Source organism: Ruditapes philippinarum, unplaced genomic scaffold (assembly GCF_026571515.1).
Source record: "Ruditapes philippinarum isolate M1 unplaced genomic scaffold, ASM2657151v2 ctg12143_1_1_1_1, whole genome shotgun sequence".
Classification (NCBI taxonomy): Eukaryota; Metazoa; Mollusca; class Bivalvia; order Venerida; family Veneridae; genus Ruditapes; species Ruditapes philippinarum.
Window position 1 is genome coordinate 1 of NW_026861922.1, and position 26,826 is coordinate 26,826.

Sequence of the window (26,826 nt, forward strand, 5' to 3'; positions counted from 1 at the left end):
TTTAATTTATACTCTAGATTGTATATAAACATAGCAGTATGGAAATTGTACTTTTCATATTTTAGAAAATACTTTGTAACTGAATATGTTGTATAATTTTATAAAACATTCAAAAATGAAAATTTTTCAATAACTAAAAGTTTTTAAGTGCAGTTTTAGTTATAAACTTCTCTTTGTTTTCAGTTATGAAAAAGCATGAGATTCCATCGACTGTATACAGATTAAAAAACATGTTTGGCTTGTTAATGTATGTCAAGTCACAGTCTATTATCGTCAATGATCAATGGACCAAAAAGCCTAAATGTATATGTAGTGTGAATACATTATTGAGGTAAGTCTGTCTGTGTATAAGAACTAATACCCCGGTCACATATTCACGGAATACGCCCACGGAAGAGTCACGGATTAAGTCCGGCATCGTTCGTAGCTACCCGTACTGGTCATTAGCTCTCCGTATTGTAACTGTAATCAATCGTAGTAGTCCTTGTATATCCATAGCGATCCTTGACAATTTTTGAACATGCACAAAAATTTGCTACGGAAAAATCAACCGTAGCGTATCCCTACTAGTCCGTATTAATCCGTACTGATACGTACTGGTCCGTACGAAAACCGTACTAGTCCGTACTGATTCGTAGTCAACCAACTTCTCAAGGATTTCCACGGTTTTGTACGGAGAACTACGTATTTGTACGGTTACCCTACGTATATGCTACGGTTACCCTATGTATAAGCTACAGTTTTAATACGGATTAATACAGCATTGTCCCGGAAAGCCACGATCGTTATACGTTTCACTACGGAGAGATAAGGATTAGCACGGTCTTATACGGTTTATTGCGTTGTTACACGAAACGGTACGGAATGGTACGGTCCACCACTGTTTAGTACGGATGAATTAAGTATCATGTACTTTTTCAAGGTATAAATACTACCTTCTTGTTAAAAACAGACATATTTGCGGAGACATTTAATAAATGATAATTGCCATTTACTGGCTGCAACTTTATATTGAAATGGCTCAGAATGCCGAGGCAGTGGTCGAGCTGCTTGATGACATACATAGAAGTAAATTTATATTAATATTGTACTACAATTCGTAAGTAATAGAATAACATTTAATGTTACATATTTTACAAACATTGAATCGTGAAATTGGAGTAAATATGTACATAAAACGAAGTGTCTCATAAGCCTCGGAGGCTGGTCCTTGAGTGATAATAAGATTAATCAACAAGTTTTTTACATATTTTTTAAAACAAAAACATCACGATAATTGATGTAATTAATGTAAGATGAACAGCAAATCTTAAATTAAAAGAGAAGCAGTATTGATCAACATTTTTCATTAATGATTACTAGTCCATATCTAATCAGGTAAGAGAAGACAGACGAGGTGGTGGACTAGAGATGGGCTTTTACGAAGACCGCTTCAATTTTAGTATGAGGCTCTCATGGCCGAACTTGTTGAGGATCCAGCGTCCTTCAAGAAATTCATTTAAATCGGACCTGATGTGTCTCGGGGGTCGGACGGGATTAGGCCGAGTCCTCTCCGCCAAAATCATTGAACTCTGCAATTCGCTTTCTAGGTGTACTTTTCTTTTGAGGCATTTTGAAAATGAGCAAGCAAGAGGTTGTGGACGGATGTATTAGGTCCGTATAGATCCGTGGCAATTCGTTCTTCTCGGTATCAAAACCTTTTTCTCCGTATCAGACCGTACTTATTCGTACTAACCCGTGCTTATACCGTAGCAGACCGTAGTGTATCCGTAGTGCGTCCGTCCTGATTCGTGTCGCTCCGTATCAAACCGTGTTGGTCCCTTACAATCCGTGTGTCTCTTTGGGGGCTTTTGGTGGTAAATCCGTCGGACTCCGTACTCATACCGTTGTGTGTCCGTACTGGAACCGTAGCGGACTACGAAATTTCACATTTCCGTAGTAATCCGTGAACTATTGGACCGTAGCTCTTACGTGGCATTATCCGTGAATATGTGACCGGGGCATAAAAAAATCTGGAAACAAAATGATATCTTTGAAGCATTAATCACAACAAAATTACATGAAAATTGCTGACTCGGTTTGATTGAGGCTGTTTACCTGATTTTTGATAGGTCAGAGTACATTTTAGCTTCTATACTGGTTGTTTCAAGCTCTAGATGCATCCAGTTGGAACCTTCCTGAGTAGGTGCGAGTCTTGCTAGGGACAAGGAATTCTTTAATGTCAGGAAGCTATCCAGGTAGTTCACAGGTTGTTTATGGTTCTACTATGGTGTCAGCTTGTGAATTGATTTACATAGGGACTGTGAGGTTTAAGTCCACTGGTAAAGCTGGAAAGTCATATGTGACCTAATTTGTGTAAATGTGACTTAAAGATCCAACAAAATAAATATATACTTGGATGAATACTCAATAGGTATAATCTTCGACAAGTAAGCTAACAAAGTCATGGACAAAGACATGGCCAAGTGGTTAACACGAGGGACTAGATATTTAATGATTGCTAGCCGCATGGGCTCAAACCCCGTCACTGGCAAGTGGTTGTTTCCTTCAGCAAGAAACTCTACACTCATTGCTCAGTACTGGTTGGTTCCAGGAAAGGATTTGAAAATGTGTTTGTAAGCTTATAGCCTCCTACACAATCAAACTAAAATGAACCAACTCTGTATGAACCAAGTTAGCTAACAGGATGGCATCTTTTTGTGTTCAGAGCAGGATCCATTGTAAAGGGCTAGTAGTTTGAGGACTGTCACTACCATGGCAACCTCTTGTTAAGATTGTAGTCATGTACATTTCGTTATGTAAGACTGTTGATTATGTAATACAGTTGGTAATGTAAGACCATCTCTGAAATAGAATATTTATAGTAATTAGCACTGCAATTGGGTGTTTATCAATACATATACATGTATGTGAATTTTATAAACATTTTTAGCTCAACTATTTTAAAGAATAAGTATAGCTATAATAGTAACCTGAGCGTCAGCGTCGCAGTAACCACTTATGTTAAGGTTTTTGTAATATCTCAAATATTCTCAAAGTCCATTAGGATATGGCTTGAAACTTTGCAAACTTGTCAACCATCAGGATCCCAACCTGTAGACAGGAGGAAGTAACTCTATCAAGCATTTTCAAAGAAGTATGCCCCTTTTTCAACCTGGATTTACTTTAAAGTAAAGTAAAATATCTTCAAAGTCTATCGACACGTGGCTTTGAAACTTTGCACACTTATTCACCATCATGACCCCAACCTGCAGACAAGAGGGGTTAACTGTATGAAGCATTTTGATAGAATTATGCCCCTTTTTCAACTTAGATTTTTTGTTATAATTTGAGAATTTTGTTAAAATTTGCGTACCACCTAAGATATTTTCATATTCCATTGATATCTGGCTTTAAAACAAGTTTAAATACACTTCTTTTAGAACATAATAGGACTCTCTCCAAGGCCTTTGACTGTACCATTGATTTAAAGAAAAAATTGGCCTGTTTTGTTAACTTAAAAAATTCACATTATCAAGGCTCTATTACTATCAAGCAATAAGAATAGTCAGTCCAGCATGCTGTCCTACTGACAGCTCTTGTTAAATTTTGTGTTATTTTATTGTTCAGTGAGTAAACATCCTTTGGAAAGCTCATTGTTTAAATTTCTTTCTACCAATGAAGAAGGAAAATATCTTTTGAGTAAACATACATTGGAAAGCTCATTATCAAAATTTTCTTTCTAGCAACGAAGAAGGAAAATATCTTTTGGACGCTCAGATCAGGATAACTCAGGAATTCATTCAGTCACAGGAGGCACAGAAAAAGAAGAGTGCAGAAACAGCAGACAAGGATATTGAAGCAGAAGTCACTGTGGACTGTGTCAGAAATCAGAGTCAGATTTCTTTATCCGATGATAAATTACTCCAAATAACAAGGAAAAGTGGGAAAAACTTGAACGAAATATATGACAAGTATTCTGAGCGTTTCCCTGATATGTATGTGCCCAAGGAAAGTTGCTCAAATGACAATCAGTCAGTGTTTGCTGAGAAACGGTCTTACGATTATATGGATAGTGACTCAAATGGGTTCGAGTCATTGAATTCAACAAATACTGGCTCGGAAACTTCAAGTTTAAGTGTCACAGAAGACGAAGCAGACTCTCCTAAATATAGATCTCCAGGGCTGAGGGATCTCCTTAGCGACGATAAAATTGTCGAAAACACATCTTGTGGTATAAACACGTCTTGGCACGTGTCAGATCAAGAGACAAATCCAATACTAAAAGGAATTCTGAAAGGAAATACAAATAAAGAGAAAGTTTGTTCTAAGATTGAGAAAAGTGTAAGGAATAAAGACAGAAGTTTTGCTGATGTAGCAAATGTGAAAGGAGCATCTCTTGAAGGTTCATTTACAATATCTAGAGAGAGTTTAGACAGTCAAGGTCATGCTGCAGCAGGACATACTGCAGGTAACTATAGCAATGGTTTTCTTTCTTTACTTCATGGCTTAAAGAGGCTTATTTCTTAGTGAAAAACAGTAATAAATACTGGATTTTTTCCTTTTATTTTTTTTTTTAAGAAAGAAACCTAAGAAAGAATGATTAAAACTGAGCATTTGTGTAAACTTACATGACACATTCTATCATCTTTAAATGCATAGTATAAGAATTTGAAATAATCATATTTTGAAAAAATAATAAATATAATTTCTATCAATTTCAAGCAACTTTTAAATCACTTTGGCAGGTTTGAATATAAGATAAGAAATGCAGTACATGTATTTTGATTATTAGATTTCTAGAATCGGGAGTGAATTTTATTATTTGAGTAGGTGTATAAATGTATTAGATATTAGGCGCATGGCTTCCTATAGGCCATATACCTACACTTTTTCTAGGAAAGTAAAGAAATAGAAGCCTTATATTTCTACTGGCAGTTTTTAACAATCCCCTAAACATATATGTATTAATTTCTAATATTGTAATAAACTGTGCCAAAAACCCTGTAACCCTGAGCAAAAATTGGTTAGCTCATTATCATATAAAGATCACCCTGGATGTGTCTGTCTGAATCTTGGTTGCAACATTATAATAATTTTCTCTGAAAATTACTTCATCTTAATAAAGCAGATGTCATTCATATACTCTAATTTAAGTCTATCTGCTTAGCTTAACCCGTTACTGCATGAGCATATTGTGAAAAATGTGTGGCCGTTTTCATTGAAAAGCCTCCTGTAACAAGTTCAAGCTGCTATGAAAAGGTAAAGAGTCAACTTGGCCCTATATCAACTTGGCACCATCAAAACACTTCTTTATGAGGTGAAGGGTTAATATGGCAGCATCACATTTGTAATCCAACTGTCCCTGGTACCAGGAATTTCTCTGTGATAATTGATCTCTAACATTGAGACTGAGTCACTTGTCTCTCACCACTTAGATTTGTTGTTGGTCACTTGTGAAGAACTTGGTTATAACTGGTTAGTTATCCAGGAAAGTGTGTTAGGTAAACTGACTGCGGAGATATAACCAAACATGTGTTATCGGCATTAAAAACTTGACAAAATTTAAAGAATTAGGTTTGAGTTTTCACAGATGACAAATATTATAACATTATTTCAGGAGTTCAATCACCCACAGTGGATTCATCAGGACCAGCCAGTTCGTCAGCAGACAGCTCGGAGTGTGTCAGAGTAAGTATTGATAAACTTCCATCATTTCAACAGGAACCATGTTCCAAGAAAACATGTACCTGGAACTTGATTTATATTTATTTTTCAAATATTGCAACATGATTATAGGAACCAGTAAAGATGTTTAATTGAAACTTGGCACTCAAAACAACATCACGATGCAACTGTCTGTGTCCAGTCTAAAGTGTCATGTCTCTGTTAGTTGTTTGACAGAATTATGCTCTTCTCATATCCCAAAAATGTACCAAAGTGGCTTTTGCTTTATTGCTAAATGTTATAACTAGTTAGGATTAGAGTCAGACAGTATACATTGCTGATTTACTGTAAAGTGAAGTAAGGTTTATGGTGGAGAATTTCATTATGATACATGTTTATTAAATTTTCTATTACAGGTTAAGTCTAGTGTGCATGGCCGATTCACCAGTCAACTTGTTATGAAACACGCTATGTTGAAACAGACTATGGATAGTCAGAAAATAACTCTAGAGATCTTAAAAGATCAGTTGCAGAAGAGCTTGAATAACGTGATTCTTAATCCCAGACAGAAACAAGTTCATGATTCTCTCATTGAGAAAATTACAGAGGCTGAGGTAATATTTATTATTATACTGCTCTTTTGTAATGTCGCTTTTCATTGGATAATTGTGAGGATTATATAAATGAGCCGTGTCACGACAAAACCAACGTGCAGTCTGATCAGAATCCATGCTGTTCGCTATCAGTTTCTCTACTTGTTATAGGGTTTGTAAGTGAACAGTATGGATCCTGATCAGGCTGGTCTGGATCCATGCTGGTCGCAAACCCATCATGTTGGTTTTGTCATGGCATGGCTCAAATTATATTCATGGCTGCTGTCAATTTATACAGGAAGTTGCAATGCTGTATATTAAATTCATTACAAGTATTCTTGACCGGTTATATGGCTATTGGTTATTGAAACATATGTATAATTATGTATAATTTATAATGTACGTATCATACTTTTCTGTAATTTGTATTGTACTGCCAAAATATTACTTGGGGATGAACATGTATATGTTTTTTTGCCAATAAATTATTTGACTTGACATGAATTATGATTGGTTGTATATAAAATATATCAAAAATCTTTTTTACTAATAATATAAATTTGCACCACTGACTCGTTGATGTCAACTTTAATTTTGTATTAAAATGAACTTGTCTTATATTGCAGAATCAAGTGGTTGTTCAAGGTCAGCTGTTGGGAGAATTAGAACATGAAATACTTAAACAGCAGATGTAAAATCATTAAATTGATAATCATCAATATCGTCAAATATATTTATGTTCATTATCAGATATTTATTTTGTATACCAGTAGATATGTGCTATCTTATGTCAGATATATACATAAATTTGCAGATATCACACTTTGTTGATAACTGTCACTATTCCTTTGACAGTAGTGTATTTTTGACACTAGGAATACATCAATGAGATGTTGTGCCAAAAAAATCTAACATCTAAAATAAAATAATTATTGTTTGTTTCCCCTCCCATGACCCATGCCTGTTTGGATAAGTTGCAGCCCCAGAAAGTTGCCCCCCTTGACAAACAGGGAAGACATCTTTGGGCAAGTGTAAAGATACCAATATAATTTATCCCAGTTTGTTTAATTATCTACCATGCAAAATTATGAGTCAATTGTAATGATGCTATTCTCATGAAGAAACTTTGCATCCATGTGAAATAAAAAAATTTTGGGTAGTTACGATTGTTGTGGATAGGTAGCGGGAGGGGAAACAAGGAATATTATATTTTATGCCTTATTTGATGCACATCATAAGATAAGTTGTAAATTTTTTATTTCAATCATAATGTCAACAGTTTAGTGTATCTATAGTACATGTTATAAGCATTATTTTTTCCCTCCAAAATAAATGAGCCGTGTCATTACAAAACCAACATAGTGCAGATTTAGACTAGCTTGCGCATCCATGCAGTCTGATCAAAATCCATGCTATTCGCTTACTAACCCTATTTTATAGGAAAAAGCATGGATCTTAATCAGACTGTACAGATGCGCAGGCTGGTCTAGATCCATGTTGGTTGAAAATGCATTTTATTGGTTTTGTCATGGTATGACCCACTAATATTATGACTTCTTACAGGAGATGTTTATTTCTTGTTGGAGAAAAAATGTGTTTCACAGAAAATGTTAAATGTACTATGTACCTTTTTACTGGCATCTTTTCATCTGTCACATCACATTTACATTAATTTATAAAAGTATAAGTCTGCATAAGGTGAAATAGAAAAGAAAATCTTCATGATTAAAATTACTTGTCAGATGTAACTATGACTTGATGATTTTTTACATGTATTGCAAAAGATCACATCACCTATCTCTGCTATAAGTTGTTTTTGTTTGTTTGTTTTTTTAAATATTATTTTATTAAACAAAAAAGGAAATGAATTTGATAAATTTTACAGTGACATTCTGCTCAATTTTTCATGAGCAAATTGATTTGAATTGACTATATATTTCAAAAGATTGTTAAAATGGTGATTGACCAATAGTTGATAATTGCCATGTTATTTGTTGTACATTAGAAGTAAATTGCATTTGAAAGGAATTATGATAGAACTAGAAACTTTGTTTAAAGATGTATGAATCATTTGATGCAGGTCTAGACCAATAACTTGTGTGTTAATTTTCAGATCATTCCCTCTCCCCTTTTTTGCAGAGTCATCATTTTTATTGTGCAAAATGACCCAAAAGTGTAAAGCTTTACAACTATTTTCACTCAAATCGGGCCAAAATTGTACACACAAAAATGATTTAATTCAATTCTGATTACATTTATTTTATCATCATTTGCATTATTTTTATTTATTTATTTATTTTTTTCATTTTAAATGGTTGACTTGATATATGTAAATTTTATTTTATAATTTTATATTTTTAGGCCTTTTGACCTTAGTGGACTTTCTTTAACTAGATGGATATTTTTCTTCGATTAAAAATCAAAAATGAATACTTGATTATTATTTTTAGAAAATGAAAAGCAATAGTATTGTTGGGTGCCATACATAAGACCATTTAGTCAATTTGATACAATTTTAGTTTATGTCCTAAAGTCTCGTTATCAGAAAGCTTGATGGGATTTTTTTTCTCATGAATATTACCAGTAATTTTTGTTGGTTTAAACTTGTGAAAAAAAGAGAGGGAATAAATACTAAAGGTGTACAATGATTGTTACTATTGTTGCCAAATGGTATAATACTTCTCAATATTAGTGTCATATTATTTATAGTGTTATTGAATGTTAAGTTTTGAGAGAAGTAATGAATTGTAATATAAATATTTTTCAATATTAGTGTCATATTATTTAGTGTTATTGAATGTTATGTTTTGAGAGAATTAATAAATTGTGATTAAAGGTTATGTTATGTGTGATATATTTATTACCCACATAAAATATTATTTTTTTCAATGTTTAAGGGTATAAAGCTATATCTAATGAAATATTTTTTTTATAAAATGTAAACTTATTTTGTTTCCGTAATATTATGGTGGATTCTTGACAGATTATTAACATATTTAAGACTAGTGAATATTGTATTGTTTTGAAACAGAATAAAATCTTCAGGAACAAAACATTATGGCACTATTATAAGTAGGGTTTTTAAACCTTTAGCAACGATTTTGTGCATGTGCCATTCCCTATATGCAAACATAATTATTGATTTCTTACAAGTATTTTTGAAATTATTCTTTTCCGAAATTCAGCCAATGATTTAAAACATCAGGTACCAAATAAACAACCGTGTATTTAATTATTTACAATTTAAATGGAGTGAGACTTAAAAAAAAAAAGTTTGAGAAGCTTACTAAATTCTATATTCCGGTTTATACTGGACAAGGCGATTAAATGACTAAAATCTCTCCTTTTCACCCGCCAAACTGCACTCTAAGATGTCCAGTTCATCTGTCTGTATTGATTTATATATGATAATGAATAAAAAATGTAAGAACCGGAGAGAAAAATTGATATTTTTCTACTTTATGATCATGATTTCTGCAAGCGTCTATAGGTACTGCTCCAACACTGTAGTTAATCAAATCCATATACATTATGTAACATGAAATGTGCACTTATGATTTTCATATAATCCCATTTCAACTATTTGTCAACCATTTTTGTTCCTGTATTAAGGGCCATCTGTCACCGAATTGTGAAATTTCTACTACAAACAACTTTTCAGACATTTATCACTGTAGTTTAGAATCCTGCCTGGGACAGGAACATTTTGTTAGGAAGCTATCAAGTTATCTTACAGAAAGTCGGAAGTTCCATTCAGATGCCTGAAATAATGCAAGGAGTGTCACACTATGTCTTTTTTCTTTAAAAAAAATATAATAAAAAATCCTGCATTACATTCATATACAAATGTATCAGCATTACTTTTGTCACAAAGTTTTATTTTGTTATGATATCAGCACTTCATAACATGAACAATATGATATTTCAAGAAACTGGCGTGTTTATATTGTAATATTAGGCAGGTTAAAGGTAAGATTATATCGTATTTGTTTCAAATCAGGGACATTTGCTCCCAAAGACACTTGCTAAAGTTTGGAAAATACTAAACATATGTCAAGTAAATAATAACACTGTATTTTATATAAAGATTTTTTGACATACATTGTATTTTTTGTTGTTTTTGTGAAATTTTGAAGAAACTTTTATGTTTGTAGCCTGTTCTGTATGTGGCCTAAAAGTATTGTAATTATAAATTTTCATTATTGTGTATTCAGGAGGCAGCTTGACATTGTGTTTTATTTATTACCTATTGTGGCTTACAGTTTTATTACAGGACTTTTATGTTTTCATATGATGATGTCACTAGTTTTGTTTCATGTCAATCATTGAAATTTTCAAAGCATTCTTTCTCTGACAATCCCAAATGTTCTGAACTTTACTTCAGAACACTGTTTGTTATGTACTTATATGTATTTTAAAGAAATACATTTAAAGAAATTAGTTTGACAGCTTGGTGTGAAAGGGTCGTAATTCCTTCTTTATTTAATATGAGTTACAACTCTTTTGCACCAAGTTCTTGTAATTTGTATAGTAATATAATAACTACCTAATCTTTAATTAGTTAAGTGTTTGCATTGATTTCTTTAAGGATCATTTTAGAAGGTGTAAAATGTTCATAATTCCAGCACTGTTATTAGATGGACCTCTTTACTTTTAACTCATGTTTTACAAATGCAGCTTTTTTCTGAAAATGGGAAAATCCTTAGTTTTTATTATTAAAACTTTTATTTTATATAAAAAATAACATTGCTTAACATGAACTCAGATGAAAACTAGTCCCAAATTGTGTTTTGAGTTACCTCCCCTAACATTCCATTCACAGACACACAAAAAAAAATTCTACCCTGACATTCTGTACATAATCACAACTTTTCACTCATTTACCTCCCGGGACATTTCATATACATACACAAGAAACCATTTATTTACCTCTCGGGACATTCCATACACATCCACAAGAAACCATTAATTTACCTCCCGGGACATTCCATACACATCCACAAGAAACCATTAATTTACCTCCCGGGACATTCCATACACATCCACAAGAAACCACTCATTTACCTCTCGGGACATTCCATACACATCCACAAGAAACCACTCATTTACCTCCCGGGAAATTCCATACACATCCACAAGAAACCACTCATTTACCTCCCGGGAAATTCCATACACATTCACAAGAACCCTTTCATTTATCTCCCAATGCATTCATATACATTTACAAGAAACCATTAATTTACCTCCTAGGAAATTCCATATATATTCAAAAGAAACCACTCTTTTTCCACCTGGGACTTTCCATTCACATCCAGAAGTAGTCACTCATTTACCTTCCGGGACATTCCATACAAATCCACAAGAAATCACTTTTACCTCCCCTGACATTCCATACACAGTCACAATCCCAGTCCTTATTCTGTTTTGCTAAATTTTTATTTAAATGGCGAGTTATTAAAATGTCTTTGTTGTTTTGTAATTTAATGCCAGTTTTGTAGTTATGCACTGACTAATAAATGGACCTTTTTATAAAACATGTAATAGACCTATTGGCCAAAAGAAAACTTTATCAACTTTTTATAAATGAAAATATTATATTAAGATGACTTCTTTAATAAAATATTAAGTCTGTAATTATTATACAATGTTTAGGATTGGCATTATTTTTTAAACATGTATAATAATTATATATACATATATTTTTTATGATTTTGTATCATTATTAGTTGTCATATGTTCCTTGCTACCGACAAGACATAATCATATTTTCTGCACTAATATATCTTTATTTGAAAGAATTTTTATTTCCACTGTTATAACTTAAAATAATATTAACTTTTGTTGTTGGGCTCAATTGTAATAAAAGTATATTGCTAAGCAAAAGCTATTAAGCAATGACATAATTTTAAAGCATTATTTTAGTGATATTTTTTTACTAGTTGCTCTTTTATTCTTCAAGTTAAATTTTATTCCATTCTACACTCATGGCTGTGTGCATAAATTCCATCCAGTCTGCACATTTTTCTTTTGTGAGTTTAATTTTGTTTTGGGGAGACTGTAACCTCCTAAACTACCAAAAGATAGTCAAAATTTTGCTGGTTTTTTAAGACTGAAACCTCTCTGAACTACAAAAATTTGTCACAAATTTTGAGCTTAGCAATTGTTTAAGTATTTTATTGATTGATTAATTAATATAATATATTAATATAATAAATTAATTAATTGATTGATTGATTGTTTAAGTATTTTATTGATTGATTGATTAAAATAATAAATTAATTAATTAATGGATTAATTAATTAATTAAGTAATTAATTAATTAATTAAGGTGTTTGATGTCATGTTTGACATATTTGATGCATTTTTGTACACAATATAATTACAATTCATCAATGCAAAATGAACCAATCTTTAGATGCTACACATCAATTACTGTAAACTTGTAAAGCACTTTGGGAAAATAATGGAAAAAAAATAATAACCTAACATTAATTGGTATTGGTATGTGCAAAATGAAAATATTCATGTATCATGATGAACCATAATTGTTACAAAATTCTTACATGTTTTGGAAATAGAGGAAAAATTTTCACTATATGTTTAGAACTATCATTTCCCAATGTTTTTTGTTCTTGTTTTTTCTGGGTTTTTCTTTAGTTTGTAGTCTATTTCACTATGATTTTTATCAGAGTAGGGTAGTAAAATTAATTTTGACATGGAGTAACACAAATACCAAAGGGGTTGTCATTTTAGGAATTTTCTGAGGAAAAACTTTCACTTTATGGGTAGATTATGTCATGAATCTATAATTACTCTGTGATTTTTGTTGGGTTGGTGGAGGTTGAAGTCTTTATTGCTTGATAAATCAGTCATGGATCCATGAATTTTTTACCAGAGTGGATCGTAAAATTTTGATTTTGAAATGGGGTAACACAAATTTCAAAGGAGGTTGACATTTTAGTAGTTTTCAAGAGCCCAGATATTGCCGATTTCACTAGTTTTTGCATAATTTTTGCTTAACATATAATTTTTGGTTGATATCCAAATCTCAGTGGGTTCCACATACATGTACTAGCCAAATGGCAGAGGGAGGTCATGACCCCTAATCCCCATTTCTGTACCCCTCATGGATAAATCAGGATAAGAATTTTTACTCAATGAGAAAGTCATCTAATAGACTGATATTGATAGTGAAGTGATCATTTGAAATTAACTCAATGTATAGACAAAGGTTAGCTATATTCATATATTTATAATTGTTGAACTTTAAATAGTAATTTACTAATGCTCAAAAATTAAATGTTTTCATGTCATGACATATCATAATCTTAGTGTTTGTTAAATTTTGAAAATTCTATCAATGTGTTTTGATTGTAAACATAATTGAATAAATGATGTAAGTTTTGTGAAAAGTTCTCTTCTTTGTTTTAATTTTGATATATATTCAAGATCTTTATTTGACTTAAAGATTAGCCTCCGTAGTCAAGTGTTTGCATACTTTTAGAACTCTTAGTTGTGTTTCAGTCATGTTTAGGTGTCTTAGTCGTGTCAAGATGCCACAGTCATGTCAATGTGTCTCAGTCGTGTCAAGGTGTCTCAGTCACGTCAATGTGGTTCAGTCATGTCAATGTGGTTCAGTCGTGTCAAGGTGTCTCAGTCACGTCAATGTGGTTCAGTCACGTCAATGTGGTTCAGTAATGTCAATGTGGTTAAATTATGTTAATGTGGTTCAGTCACGTCAATGTGGTTCAGTCACGTCAATGTGGTCCAGTCATGTCAAGGTGTCTCAGTCACGTCGATGTGGTTCAATCACGTTAATGTGGTTCAGTCACGTCAATGTGGTTCAGTAAACGTCAAAGTGGTTTAATTATGTCAATGTGGTTCAGTCACGTCAATGTGGTTCAGTCACGTCAATGTGGTTCAGTCACATTAATGTGGTTCAGTCACGTCAATGTGGTTCAGTCACGTCAATGTGGTTCAGTCATGTCAATGTGGTTCAGTCGTGTCAAGGTGTCTCAGTCACGTCAATATGGTTCAGTCACGTCAATGTGGTTCAGTAATGTCAATGTGGTTAAATTATGTTAATGTGGTTCAGTCACGTCAATGTGGTTCAGTCATGTCAATGTGGTCCAGTCATGTCAAGGTGTCTCAGTCACGTCGATGTGGTTCAGTCACGTCAATGTGGTCCAGTCATGTCAAGGTGTCTCAGTCACATCAATGTGGTTCAGTCACGTTAATGACGTTCTGTCACATCAATGTGGTTCAGTCACGTTAATGTGGTTCAGTCACGTCAATGTGGTTCAGTAACGTCAATGTGGTTTAATTATGTCAATGTGGTTCAGTCACGTCAATGTGGTTCAGTCACGTCAATGTGGTTCTGTCACGTTAATGTGGTTCAGTCACGTCAATGTGGTTTAGTCACGTCAATGTGGTTCAGTAACGTCAATGTGGTTTAATTATGTCAATGTGGTTCAGTCACGTCAATGTGGTTCAATTATGTCAATGTGGTTCAGTCACGTCAATGTGGTTCAGTCATGTCTAGGTGTATAAGTCAAGGCAGTGTCTCATTCACATCTGTCTCAATTATTTTAAAGGTGTCTTAGTCATGCAAACTCAGTTATTTCAAGGTTACTCAGTTAAGTCAAGGATTATTTTCTTAAATATTTGATCAAAATAATCACTTATTTTGTCTTTCAAGAGTTGTTAAAGGTCCAGAAACATGCTCCTATAGAAATATTTTAATTTTCAATGCCTGTGCTGTACATTACTGAGGTATCAGGTATTGGCAACTTACATTTGTTCGTATTATTTTCATTGAAATGAAAGAGAAATTACAGCATGAAAATGAGCAAGACACCAGGCAACACTGTAAGACTTGACTAGTAAGTATTTAAAGCACTGTGACCTTGTAGGCATACACCTGTATATTAGACCTTCAAACATGTCAAAGGTCAAGCAGAAAAACTGTTACATAAAATGTTTGAAATTGACAACTAAAATATTTTCAAGAAAATTTTTTGAAAATATCTTTGGAGTACATGTTCCAACTTGGAACCAATTACTGCACTTAGGAGACAAATACCGCAGGAACTGGCTGAATTGTTTCACCACACAAATTATTTTTCAAGCAATTCTGATATTGTGAAATATGTTTTTCTTACCAATTTTACAGTATAACCTTTGGAAATATCTGAACCTTCTAAACACAAATTAGAAAAACAAAAATTATTCAGACGTCAACTTCATAGAAGAACAATTAGCACTGTCCTCGTGCACATACAATAGAGTAAGCATCTTCCCCAGTCTGAAATCAATATGTCTCAACAAAGTGTTAATTTAAACATGAGCCTTGAAAACCTGTTGAACCATCTTCAGAACAATACTTCATTATAATGTTGCCTCTGTGACCGAGTGGTTAAGATGAAGGACTTAAAAAATTTGCGCTTCCAAACTTTTTTTTGGGGGGGGGGGGGGGTTGGAGTTTTAAGTGGCACCAACATAACGTAGGTCTTCTAGGTTTACTGGCGGAAGATGACCTTAGGTGCCTCTCTGTATATAGTTGCAGGCACAAATAGGCACCTGAGTAGAACAACCTACATTCTATAAGCTAGCAAGATACTTTTCTCACATGAAGAATCCGACACACTTGTGCAGCTCATACATGTACTTACAGCAGTGAGAGGCAAGTGGTTTGAAGTTAACAACCTTAACTATTTGTCCACAGATGTCTCTACAACTATACATACGACTGAGAATTATCTTGTGAGAAAGCACCAAGTTACAACCTTAACAATTTGTCCACAGATGTCCCTACAAATATACATACGACTGAGAATTTTCTTGCGAGGAAGCACCAAGGTAGCTTACAATATTGAAATAATGCACAAGAGACACCGAACATTTTTTCTCCACCGACAATGCTAGAAGTTGCTATATGACCTACATAGTGTCAATGTATCTTAAAACTCAATTTTGTGGTTTGAATGCCATTTTCAAGACATCTCATCCAAAGCTCTAAGAAATGATCCAAATTTAGCATCATCCGAGGACCTATGCAGCGACACTGGATGACAAATCAGATGCTCTCCTTATTGTTTAGCGGATGGACTTCCAATCAAATAAATAAACTGTTTGTTAAAGAAAACAACAACACAAGTTATGCAAATATTGCAAGTTTTTATTTAATATTCAAATTTACAATAATGTAACATATACTTTACTTTCAACACATACACATTAGACAAAAAAAAATCAAGTAAAATATTTTTGTTTTAAGAATACTTAACAATTATTTTTTATTAACACCAAAAGAAATGTCATCCATTGAAAAGTCTCCTGCGAAGTGTTAATAATGGCAAAAATTTGTATGAAAACATATGCAGATAAATTTTTACTACAAAATACTAAAGACAAGTTTATTCTTCCACACTCACACACAATAAAACTTAGTGACCATACCTGAAATATAAATCAAAGAGAATTAAATTTTTGGCTATAAATTATACAGATAAATAGATTATTAAACTGTGTAAAAGTCATTGAAAATATATAAAAAAATTGTATTATCCTTCTCCCCCATCCCACAACGGCACCCAACTTTTGAATTTGGAAATTTCAGAGTGTTAAACACAAAAAAGTTGAGAAAAATAAACAAAATTATCATATAAAGCAATATATGCCTAAGAATTTACTGGTTTAAGTTTAGGGAAATTTTGATTTCGGGAATTTTAAACAGTCTTGTCAATTTTTATTATCTATATAAAATAATTTTAATAATCTATATAAAATATAATTTTAATTATTGCTTTAATGTGAATTAAATTATCTATATAAAATGGCATTTTAGTCACTCCTTTTTAGTTTTATGTAACATGAATTAAATTATCCATATATACATTTATTATATTGATGAAATAAAATGCTTATTTTCATTTTCAGTATTTTCACTGTAAAAATTTATTTTTCATTGCAGTGAAACATATTTTACATATTTTCACTGGTATTTTGCTGGACTACCTTTTTTCTAAAATCAGCTAATACACAAAATATTAGTGAAAATCTTTCAAATTGTAATGACAGAAATAAAAAAAAATGTATATAATTAGCAGAAAATTCAAGTTTTTTCTATAAATACAGGATTTGTTTTCATCTTGTGGTATCAAAATTTTCATATTTCACTCATGGCTACCGCCACTCATGAAATATTTATTTTCATACCACTTGATTAAAATAAATCTTGTATTCATAGAAAAATCTTGAATATCCTCTATGTATTCCGTTACATGTACTGAAAAGACAAGCTCAAAAAATTACTTTCTTTGTACAATTTTTTAAATAAAATCTGATTGTACCATAATCAAGGTATAAGATAAAGCATATTTACTTTTGAAACTCCCATTCCCTATTATCTAAGGGACACACTTGACGTGTCTTCAGCCAACGTGATATACAATGGAAATGGAATGCGTGCTGAAATAGAATAGAATGCACAAGTTAGCTTGTGTCCAACATAAACAAGAGCTGTCGGTAGCACAGTAACACTCGACTATTCTTAGTGCTTGATAGTAAAAAAAAGCCTTGATAATGTAAAAATATTTAAGTTAACAAAAGGGCAATTTTTTTCTTTAAATCCATGTTACACAGTTATAGGCCTTGAAGAGAGTCCTATTATGCTCTCAAAGAAGAGTATAAAATTTCAACTTGTTTCAAAGCCAGATGTCAATAGAATATGAAAATGTCTGAGCTGGTATGCAAACTTAAATGTAAATTCTAAGTGGAAAAAGGGGCATTATTCTGCCAAATGCTTGATATAGTTACCTCCTCCTGTCTACAGGTTGGGGTCATGATGGTGAATAAGTGTGCAATGTTTCAAAGCCATATGTCAATGGACTTTGAAAATATTTGAGGTATTACAAAAACTTTAACGTAAATTCTAAGTTAAAAAAGGGGCGTTATTATTATTCTGTCAAAATGCTTGATACAGTTACCTCCTCCTGTCTACACGTTGGAGTTATAATGGTGAAAAAGCCATATGTCAAAGGACTTTGAAAATATTTGAGGTATTACAAAAACTTTAACGTAAATTCTAAGTCGAAAAAGGGGCATAATTCTGTCAAAATGCTGGATACAATTACCTCCTCCTGTCTACAGGTTGGGGTCATGATGGTGAACAAGTGTGCAAAGTTTCAAAGCCATATGTTAATGGACTTTGAAAATATTTGAGGTATTACAAAAACTTTAACATAAGTGGTTACGCCGACGCTCGGGTGACTACAATAGCTCTACTTATTCTTATCAAATAGTCGAGCTAAAAAAGAAATTAAATAAAGGCTAAAAACATTAAAATATGAAAGCCTTTTCTTTGTATTTGACTTTTTTTTTGGTTACATTTGACAAAGTTACACACTCAAGCTTGATAGTAAACAAGGATAGATATTCCAGATAATGTTTAAGGGTAGAAAGATGCCATACAAATAAAGTATGAATGAAAAATAAAAATATTAAATGTCATATCACAAATTTCCAGCTTTACTCATAGCGGAAGAGCTCATGTACATAATTCCATACAGTTGCTTTTGTAGAACAATCAACTGTCCTTAACTAGCTGGATGGATTTTTGATATAAAAATAATTAAATGTTACTAACAAATTTCAAACAAAGATACTGGTAGTAGCAAAAGTGGCTTGAATTAAGCTAACAGTTCATCTACTGTAAGTTAAGTCCTAATTCTCAGAGTAAATTAACATAGACTATATAAATAGCTTACATTACAGACACCCCAAGCCACGGTGCACTCTTCACTTGTTGCTGAAGCTTGATTCGCTTGGCACTCAATACCTGTATAAAAATATATCATAGATAAGTGGTAAGTATCAATATATCGATTTTAATATCCACCTTGTACTAATTTATTCAATTACAATTAAAAAATCCTGAATTCATAGCTGCACATGTATGTAATTAAACACTTATTCTATTGACAGTTGAGTTAAATTTACGTAATTAATGACCCTGTTAAGAAAGTTACAGCTTAGGTTGCATTTATTAGGAGTTCTACAGCATCATGTCTACTAAAATTTGAATTAAAATCTTATATTTAAAATACAGGACTCTTACATAAATTTGCATTTCTTTTAAGAAAATTGAGTACAAAATGTCATATGTGGCACAACACATAATTAAAACTATATGTTAACAGTTGGTTATAAATAATCTTATAACACATATCTTGAAAATTATAACTTTGCTGAATGAAGTGAACTGTCTTTATAATTCTTTCTTTTATCATATTATAATACAGAATTTGAGCTTTCACATATTAATCTACATATAAGACCAAAATAGTACAAGCTTGTCATAGGAAGATGGCTATAAACCAAAATGACTGTCTTAAAAGTATTTTGGGCTGCCTTAAAACTTAACAAACACTCTCTGTTAACCAAAAATGACTGTCTCAAAATCAAAATGAACAATTCCAAAAACAAAAACAAAAAAAAAACGACTGACAGCTCTGCAGTGAAATAGAAATACATGAAATCCAAAACACGTTGGAAAAGTTAAGGTAAATTATAATAAAATCCAAGATTCACTTACACAGATCCATAATATGATTTCTGCAGATGGCACAGTTATCCACCACTATGTCTGAAAATAAGTATAAGTATAATTAAAACATATTTCAAATATTTTGAAAAAAAAATATTGAAAAAAAAAATTGTTTATCATTTTATAAATTTATTCTAATAAGCAATTACTGAGTTACTTATAACAGAAATTTATTTAAGACTAATTTTGTATACCTGCATATAATTATGGGATCCAACTCACAAGTATAAGTACAAAATATATTTCACTGTTTCTATCAATATTTATCAACATAAGAAACAGGTGTTTAACTTATAATCATTCTAACTCAATAATTCTAAAATATGTAGAATAAAAATATTCTTTTAATAAAGAAGGTTGTATTACCCCATGCCCACAAGGCTACAGCATTCCACTGAAAAGACAAAAAGAGTTATAGGTTACAATTTACCACAAAATTAGTAATTTGAATTCTATAAACTGTATATATATCAAACATTTTTAACATATTTCTATCTACAAAGACCTTTTTTAAATTAAGGTTTTGTCAATTTGTGGTGTGAAATGAAAGAAAAAAAATGTTATGTCTTTTTGTATTTGATGATTAAAGTGACTGAGTACCATCTATATATTTCATGTTGACATATAAAAGTGTACAAACATGTAGCGGGGTAATAAGGGAGAACCTTTCACCAGTCTTTCCTTGGAGTAGGGAGATATTTAGGCTTAGACTGGATTCGAGTTTTGACTTGATATGGAAGATTCCAAGGCTATACAAATTTACCTTAAGACCTTTATTAAACAACATTTTTCTATGTATTTTACGTAGAAGTGCAACTTATCATTAAGCAGTATTATAACATGTGTTTCAAAATATTTGGGGCAAATAAAGCATATAATACTTAAATTACATTATACAATTTGAAATTATAAGGAGGTTATGACAATCAATTACTTAACAAACAGGTAGTTTGATACTTATTTACCTTCAAGATTCCATTTACACATACCATATTATATATATACAAATGGTGAGCATTAGTGCAAAGGCAATATTTAACAAGCCCTCTATCTTCCGTTAGCATTAAAATTAAGATATCAATAGATAAAGATTTTTGAGGTTTGAAAATTAATTTTGTCAAACGTCCTTTTAATTAAAGAATCTTGATTGTTCGTTACACCTTTGTGCCACAAATCGCTTACATCTTAATACGCGGAAAGTCCGAGCGGGGCCAAAGGCATCGCGAGGGCTGTAGCGCTCTTAGATAACATGTATGACGCGTATCAATTCAAATGAAATCAAATTCAATTAAATGAAAATTTCAAAAAAATATATAATTATCCTATACCTAATGAGCTGTGAAAAAATCTTAGTTAACTTGGCGCCGCCATTTTGAAATCCTTTTGAGCTAAATATAGATATCAGAGCGCTTTTAATGAGCGTCTACATAATTCAGACTATTGCTAGCAGAAGCATGCTAAGTAACACTTCCGGTGAAAGAATGACGTTCAAAATCAGAAAATAAACCTGCATTTCATTGATAAGAATTATGGTAACGATTATAAATAGAGCAAGAGCACCGCTAGGCAGGGCATTATATGCCCAAAAGTACTTTAGCTGTAGGTTGATTAATGCTTGAATTGTTGAGCGAAAACTGTTTCAAGTTTAAAGGTGATAGTAAACTTGATCTTTGACCTTGTGACCCCAAAATCAATAGGGGTCTTCTACCCAATATGGACAATCATCCTATGAAGTTTGAATACTGTGGACCAAATGGAACTTAAGTTATGCTCCTGAAGCTATTTTCAGTTTTAGGGTAATAGTGACCTTACCTTTGACTTTGTGACCCCAAAATCAATAGGGGTCTTCTACCCAATATGGACAATCATCCTATGAAAATTGAAAACTATGGGCCAAATGGAGCATAAGTTATGCTCCGGAAACCATTTTCAGTTTTACGGTAATAGTGACCTTTGACCGTGTGACCCCAAAATCAATAGGGGTCTTCTACCCAATATGGGCAATCATCCTATGAAGTTTGAAAACTGAGGGCCAAATGGAACTTAAGTTATGCTCCGGAAACCATTTTCAGTTTTACCGTTATAGTGACCTTGACCTTTGACCTTGTGACCCCAAAATCAATAGGGGTCCTCTACCCAATATGGGCAATCATCCTATGAAATTTGAATACTGTGGGCCAAATGGAACTTAAGTTATGCTCCAGAAACCAAATTGCTAACGGACGGACAGACGGACGCCAGGGGGTATAACATAATATGTCCGAAATTCTTTCGGGCATATAAAAATGTAATTTAACATATCCTTTTTGATAAATTAGCACATTAAAAATAACGTTAAAACAACAACTGTGATTAGAGATTAACAAAAATGGCGGACGGGATTTTCCAAACGCCGACACATGCACAGTGGTCCCCTTTACGTTCGGAGGTTTTTCGGAATATTCCGAGCGCTCCGATGATAGGTTGAACACCATCAATTTATTCGTTTTGTTTATGGTACAAAATACCTTCAAGAAAGATCTGGTTTACATGTACACTAAACATGTTATGCTAAAATTATAATTCATGAGAGCACTTTTATAGGAACCAATATAGGACAGGGAACCATAATAAACAGAAGCAAAGCATAAAATAACAAATGGCAATTTTAAAACGGAAATGTAAAACAAAATGAAAGATTATTTTAAACAATTTCCCGATTCAAAATATAATGTATAATATAATTTCTGCCAAAGAGCTCGCTTTGAGGTTTTACCTTATTCATATTAGATAATGAATTATTAAGTAAGAATTCAAGTTTCACAAATGTCATAATAAAGGGCTACTCATTTGAATCAATTCTGCTCTCAAAAACTGGCATATTTGAAATATAATTTCATTTCCGGATTCCCATTTCTTGAAAATGAAAAATTAATAATAATCAAAAATGCAAAAGTGATTGAGTTAATGGATGTTATTTAACGAAAACCTGATAAAGAAGCAATATCTTTCAAGATATTAGTCATATTTTTTTTTTATAAAAGAATAGATTTATCGCGAAAACTTATTCCGAGAATAGAAAAACATTTTTTAAATTATTCAAGATATGAATCAATGGAAAGTATGTAGGAGAAATAAATTTAGTCACTTTTTTAACTTCAAATCGTTTCTTTCCTGCTCTATCTCCAGAAACACCGGCCTGAGCTTCTTCGTCAATGTCCATAGCAGCGGCCATTTTTTAATATGTTGTTGTTGTTGTTTTTTCGTCTGTCCGGAAGTTCTTTGCTTTGAAAAAGTGCGAAATGAACATCCATTGCGAAAAGAGCAATATTTTGCGTATCTATATATGGTCCTTACGTACAGGTGTATATGCATGCAGAGTGATGTGTAGATTATTTAACATTTTAGCAGCGATTTGAAGTCTTTCAAAGTTCTCACTGCCCAGATAATGTTCATACTTTCTCTCATACCATTTGCTAACACATCCGACGTGCACTATCCCTGCCTATATAACACTCGCGAGTGGGACTGGCAGTAGAGAGTTATACTAATTATCTAATCCACCAAAGAACATGACAGTCATATCTTTCATTGACGTTGGGAGTGGGTAAGTCTTTTCAATAGTCTGTCTGTGTCTGTCTGTCAATCCGTGTGTCCGCCCACCCGCCCGTCCGTCCGCCAGAAAGCCAGTCAGCATCCACCAAAGCCAGCCATCCAAAGGATGTAGTTTTAGATTTTTTTTTACGGTCCGGTCACTTAAAAATAAAAAAGTAAGATAATATTGGATGTAGACAAAATATCATATATGATATGACAATGTATTTATGCATGTAAAATAAACAGTGGGAATTTTTGTGGGTTTGTATAAAGTACACATAATATCAGCAATCTGGCATATGACAATGTTATGGTGAGAAATGCTCGAGCTCAATATGTCTGTAAGCAATGAAACAATATTAATGGATTTAAGACTGTTCCAGCAATGAAACATTAAGAATGTGGTAGCAGGTCTCCCTTGGCTGGAGATTAACCTATATAGCTAGCCAAAGTGGGCATGTCAGGGAGCTCTCCCTGAGAAGATAACCTTCTATGGTGGCTTTGTGATGTGTAATTTTTTACATTATAAGAAAAACTAGTCGATACAACGAAGATGTAGCATTTTAAGTGACTGTACAAAGCGTCTTGGTAACACTTTATTTGCGTCCAAAGTCACAGATTTGTCCCAGCGTGTAGATCTTGTTTGGACAGATACTATCTAATCATTTTAGATTTGACTATGGGATGACCAAACATTAGTTGACATAGCCTTAACGGGTTCTGAGTTGACTTTCATAATACGCCATAAAAACCTGAGTTTGGTTCTCCTTTTTGTTGACCTCTCTCCTATGAGAGACTTATCCACACCTTATACTTGGCCGACGAAACTACCACATTAGTAGTTCCATAAAGAGAATAATTAGTTGAAATATTACCTCTTTGTAATGCGGACAACTTGACATTTAGATCTTGTATGAAGTAACGGTACTAGTGTATTCACTTAAAGCTGTTAAGGATGCAGAAATTAATACGAGAGCAATCAAAAATACTATTGATTTTTTTTTGCATTGCATTATAAATATTTAGCATAGAATTGACAATACATGTTATACCAGTCCTGTGCAAAAGTCGTATTTCATTGTTAATCAACTATCTGTCCGGTTTTTGCATATATTTCTTACCATATGACATCTAGCACTCACAAAAGAAATGTTTGGCGTAGTTTTTAGTTGTAGAATCATTTCGATATCAATCAGTTAAAAACAAATACTTTAGACTGGTAAACACGCCATATTTTGCAATATTTGTAGTTTCCAAACATACACTTATATTTAAATTCAAGATAGTACAAATGTACTTTTTGATAAAAATAATGTTTCAAAAATCCCCTGGATTCTGTCATAATCTACATATGGTCTTGTCATTCAAAGTGACATTGGACAGACCCAGGAAGGCTTCTCCCAAGCTCTGATATACTGTAAAAAAAATGTGAAAACTGTTGAAATAGAATCTTGTACGTAGTATTAGTTCATTATTTATAATCTTCATATCTCAAAGCTGGTGACACATTTTCAAGTATTTCTAAGGAGGTAAAACAGCAGTTTAGAAAATTGATGTAAACCAGTAATTGTTCCATGATCTTTGCATGTTTCGAATTTAAATATTTCACTGCAAAATTTTAAAAATTTGACTCATGTCTGTACAATATATTATGTACATAATTGATAAATTTTGATTAATTTTCATGTGTTATGCTAATTTCAGTGTGTATAATTTCTGTATACTTTAGGTGATTAACTTTCATGTTATGTGCTCATTTCACAGTGTTTATGAATATTTGACATGTTTTGCACACATTGTATAGTTAAAGTAATTGGGTGTATATATAGCATATCATAAAGAATTTTAAAGCCATTTGTAAACACGTGTACATAATGAAGATGGCCACGTATTATACATGTATTGTAAAATATATACAGAAACGGTATCTTATATTTCAATTAACAGTGCTTCGTTATTCTTACGTCTCACATATAAATGATTTCAATGTTAACGTTAGTTTTGTAAAGTAAATACATTGGTGTGTATAACAGACGCGACTGATCGCCGCATTACGATTCCCGAACCGACTAGTAACCATTTCATTAAAAATTATCAAGGGTGTATATTGGAATAGCCGTGTTATGATTTGTCAATGGTGGATTACATGTAATTTTACTCTGGATACAATTGCAAAATATGCCGCAACCACCACCTAGAAAGGTATGTGTGATTATATTTTGTGTTTATAATGTTCAAATGCAAATATCTGGATAGATGACACGTTTATTACATGGTCTTCATCGCATTTTTTTCAGGTGAAGCCCAGTGCTCAATTAAAAACCTTGCACAGTGAACAACTGTCAAAACTTCAGGCAAAGCACCAACAAGAATGGGATTTACTGGAAGACATTAGGTATTTAGCACTTAAATTTTCATAATTTTCGATTTAGTTTTGCAGTTAAGAAAACTGCCATGTGATACAATAAATGCCTTAAAAATAAATAAATTACCCACCTATTGTCAGGTATTTGATTATTTTGAAATGGTATAGAATATATTCAATTTTTAATTTTTTATTGTTTCATAAATTTACTAACTGAAGAAACTCTGTAACGTTGGATAAGCAAAATATTTACAAATTTCTAAAATTTCCAAAATTACAATTTAAATTATGTTAAACCTTAAGCCAACAAGATAGACCTTTTATTCAAAGGGCTTCCATTTCGGTTTCCAAAAAAATTATCAGGGCTTCCATTAGGTTTCAAAATTATCAGGGCTTCCATTAGGTTTCAAAATTTGGAAGTGAAGTCAGAGACTGCCAAATGTCTGACATTGGAAGGTAAAGGACTTTAGGTATATAGGTAAAGAAGGAAATTTGAAAAGCATTATATTTTGAAAGTCACAACACAAAATTAAGAAGTAAATAACTCCCAAACTTCCACTAATGGAAGCCCTGCTTTATGGGAGGACCCTAGATGTGGTGATATAAATTTTGGTCCAACCTTAACTTGTATATGCATGGTATTTATGCTTAAGTTAATGATGTAACATTGTGTGTATTTATCATGTACAAAATATACATTTAGATATTATTAATCTAAACTAAACCAAACTAATGTCATTTAAGTTAGTCTTCCTAGAATATAATTTATAAAATACATGTATGTACCTACATGTATATGATATTTGGAATCAGTGTGGAATAAAGTATTTCGGAACTAAACAGGTTTTTGAGTCTTGATGTCTTTTCAAATAATTGTTGGTAATATTTAAGAATCATGGCCTAATTTAATATCTGAGTATCACACACATTCACATAATTTAACTTCAAACTGGTTGGCCACAGCTTCCGTTAGACATTTGAGTCTATTAGCAAATTTCATCATACAGAGTTTCTATTTTTACCAGGTTCATAATTTGTGG

The 26,826-nt window shown here is 32.5% G+C and overlaps 3 protein-coding genes across 3 annotated transcripts; 2 read left to right on the top strand and 1 right to left on the bottom strand.

The window, feature by feature from the left end:
• Positions 1–188: 188 nt before the first annotated feature.
• Positions 189–12,041, top strand: LOC132717375 (uncharacterized). The gene is made up of 5 exons (XM_060700830.1): positions 189–331; positions 3,726–4,450; positions 5,600–5,670; positions 6,063–6,260; positions 6,866–12,041. Exons 1-5 carry the CDS (start codon positions 231–233, stop codon positions 6,932–6,934), a joined length of 1,164 nt encoding a protein of 387 aa, XP_060556813.1. The 5' UTR covers positions 189–230; the 3' UTR covers positions 6,935–12,041.
• A 4,447-nt stretch (positions 12,042–16,488) lies between these two features.
• Positions 16,489–23,124, bottom strand: LOC132717376 (E3 ubiquitin-protein ligase RBX1). Its single transcript, XM_060700831.1, has 6 exons — positions 22,973–23,124; positions 20,212–20,239; positions 19,834–19,884; positions 19,007–19,077; positions 17,623–17,708; positions 16,489–16,697 (listed from the first exon to the last, which is right to left on the bottom strand). Exons 1-6 carry the CDS (start codon positions 23,057–23,059, stop codon positions 16,685–16,687), a joined length of 336 nt encoding a protein of 111 aa, XP_060556814.1. The 5' UTR covers positions 23,060–23,124; the 3' UTR covers positions 16,489–16,684.
• Positions 23,125–25,461: 2,337 nt separating this feature from the next.
• On the top strand, positions 25,462–25,794 carry LOC132717374 (F-BAR and double SH3 domains protein 2-like; the record flags this gene model as incomplete). Its single annotated transcript, XM_060700827.1, is given in 2 exon segments — positions 25,462–25,623; positions 25,719–25,794. Coding segments are annotated over 2 exon segments (100 nt in total), but the record flags the coding sequence as incomplete, so codon positions are not given.
• Between the last annotated feature and the right edge of the window lie 1,032 nt (positions 25,795–26,826).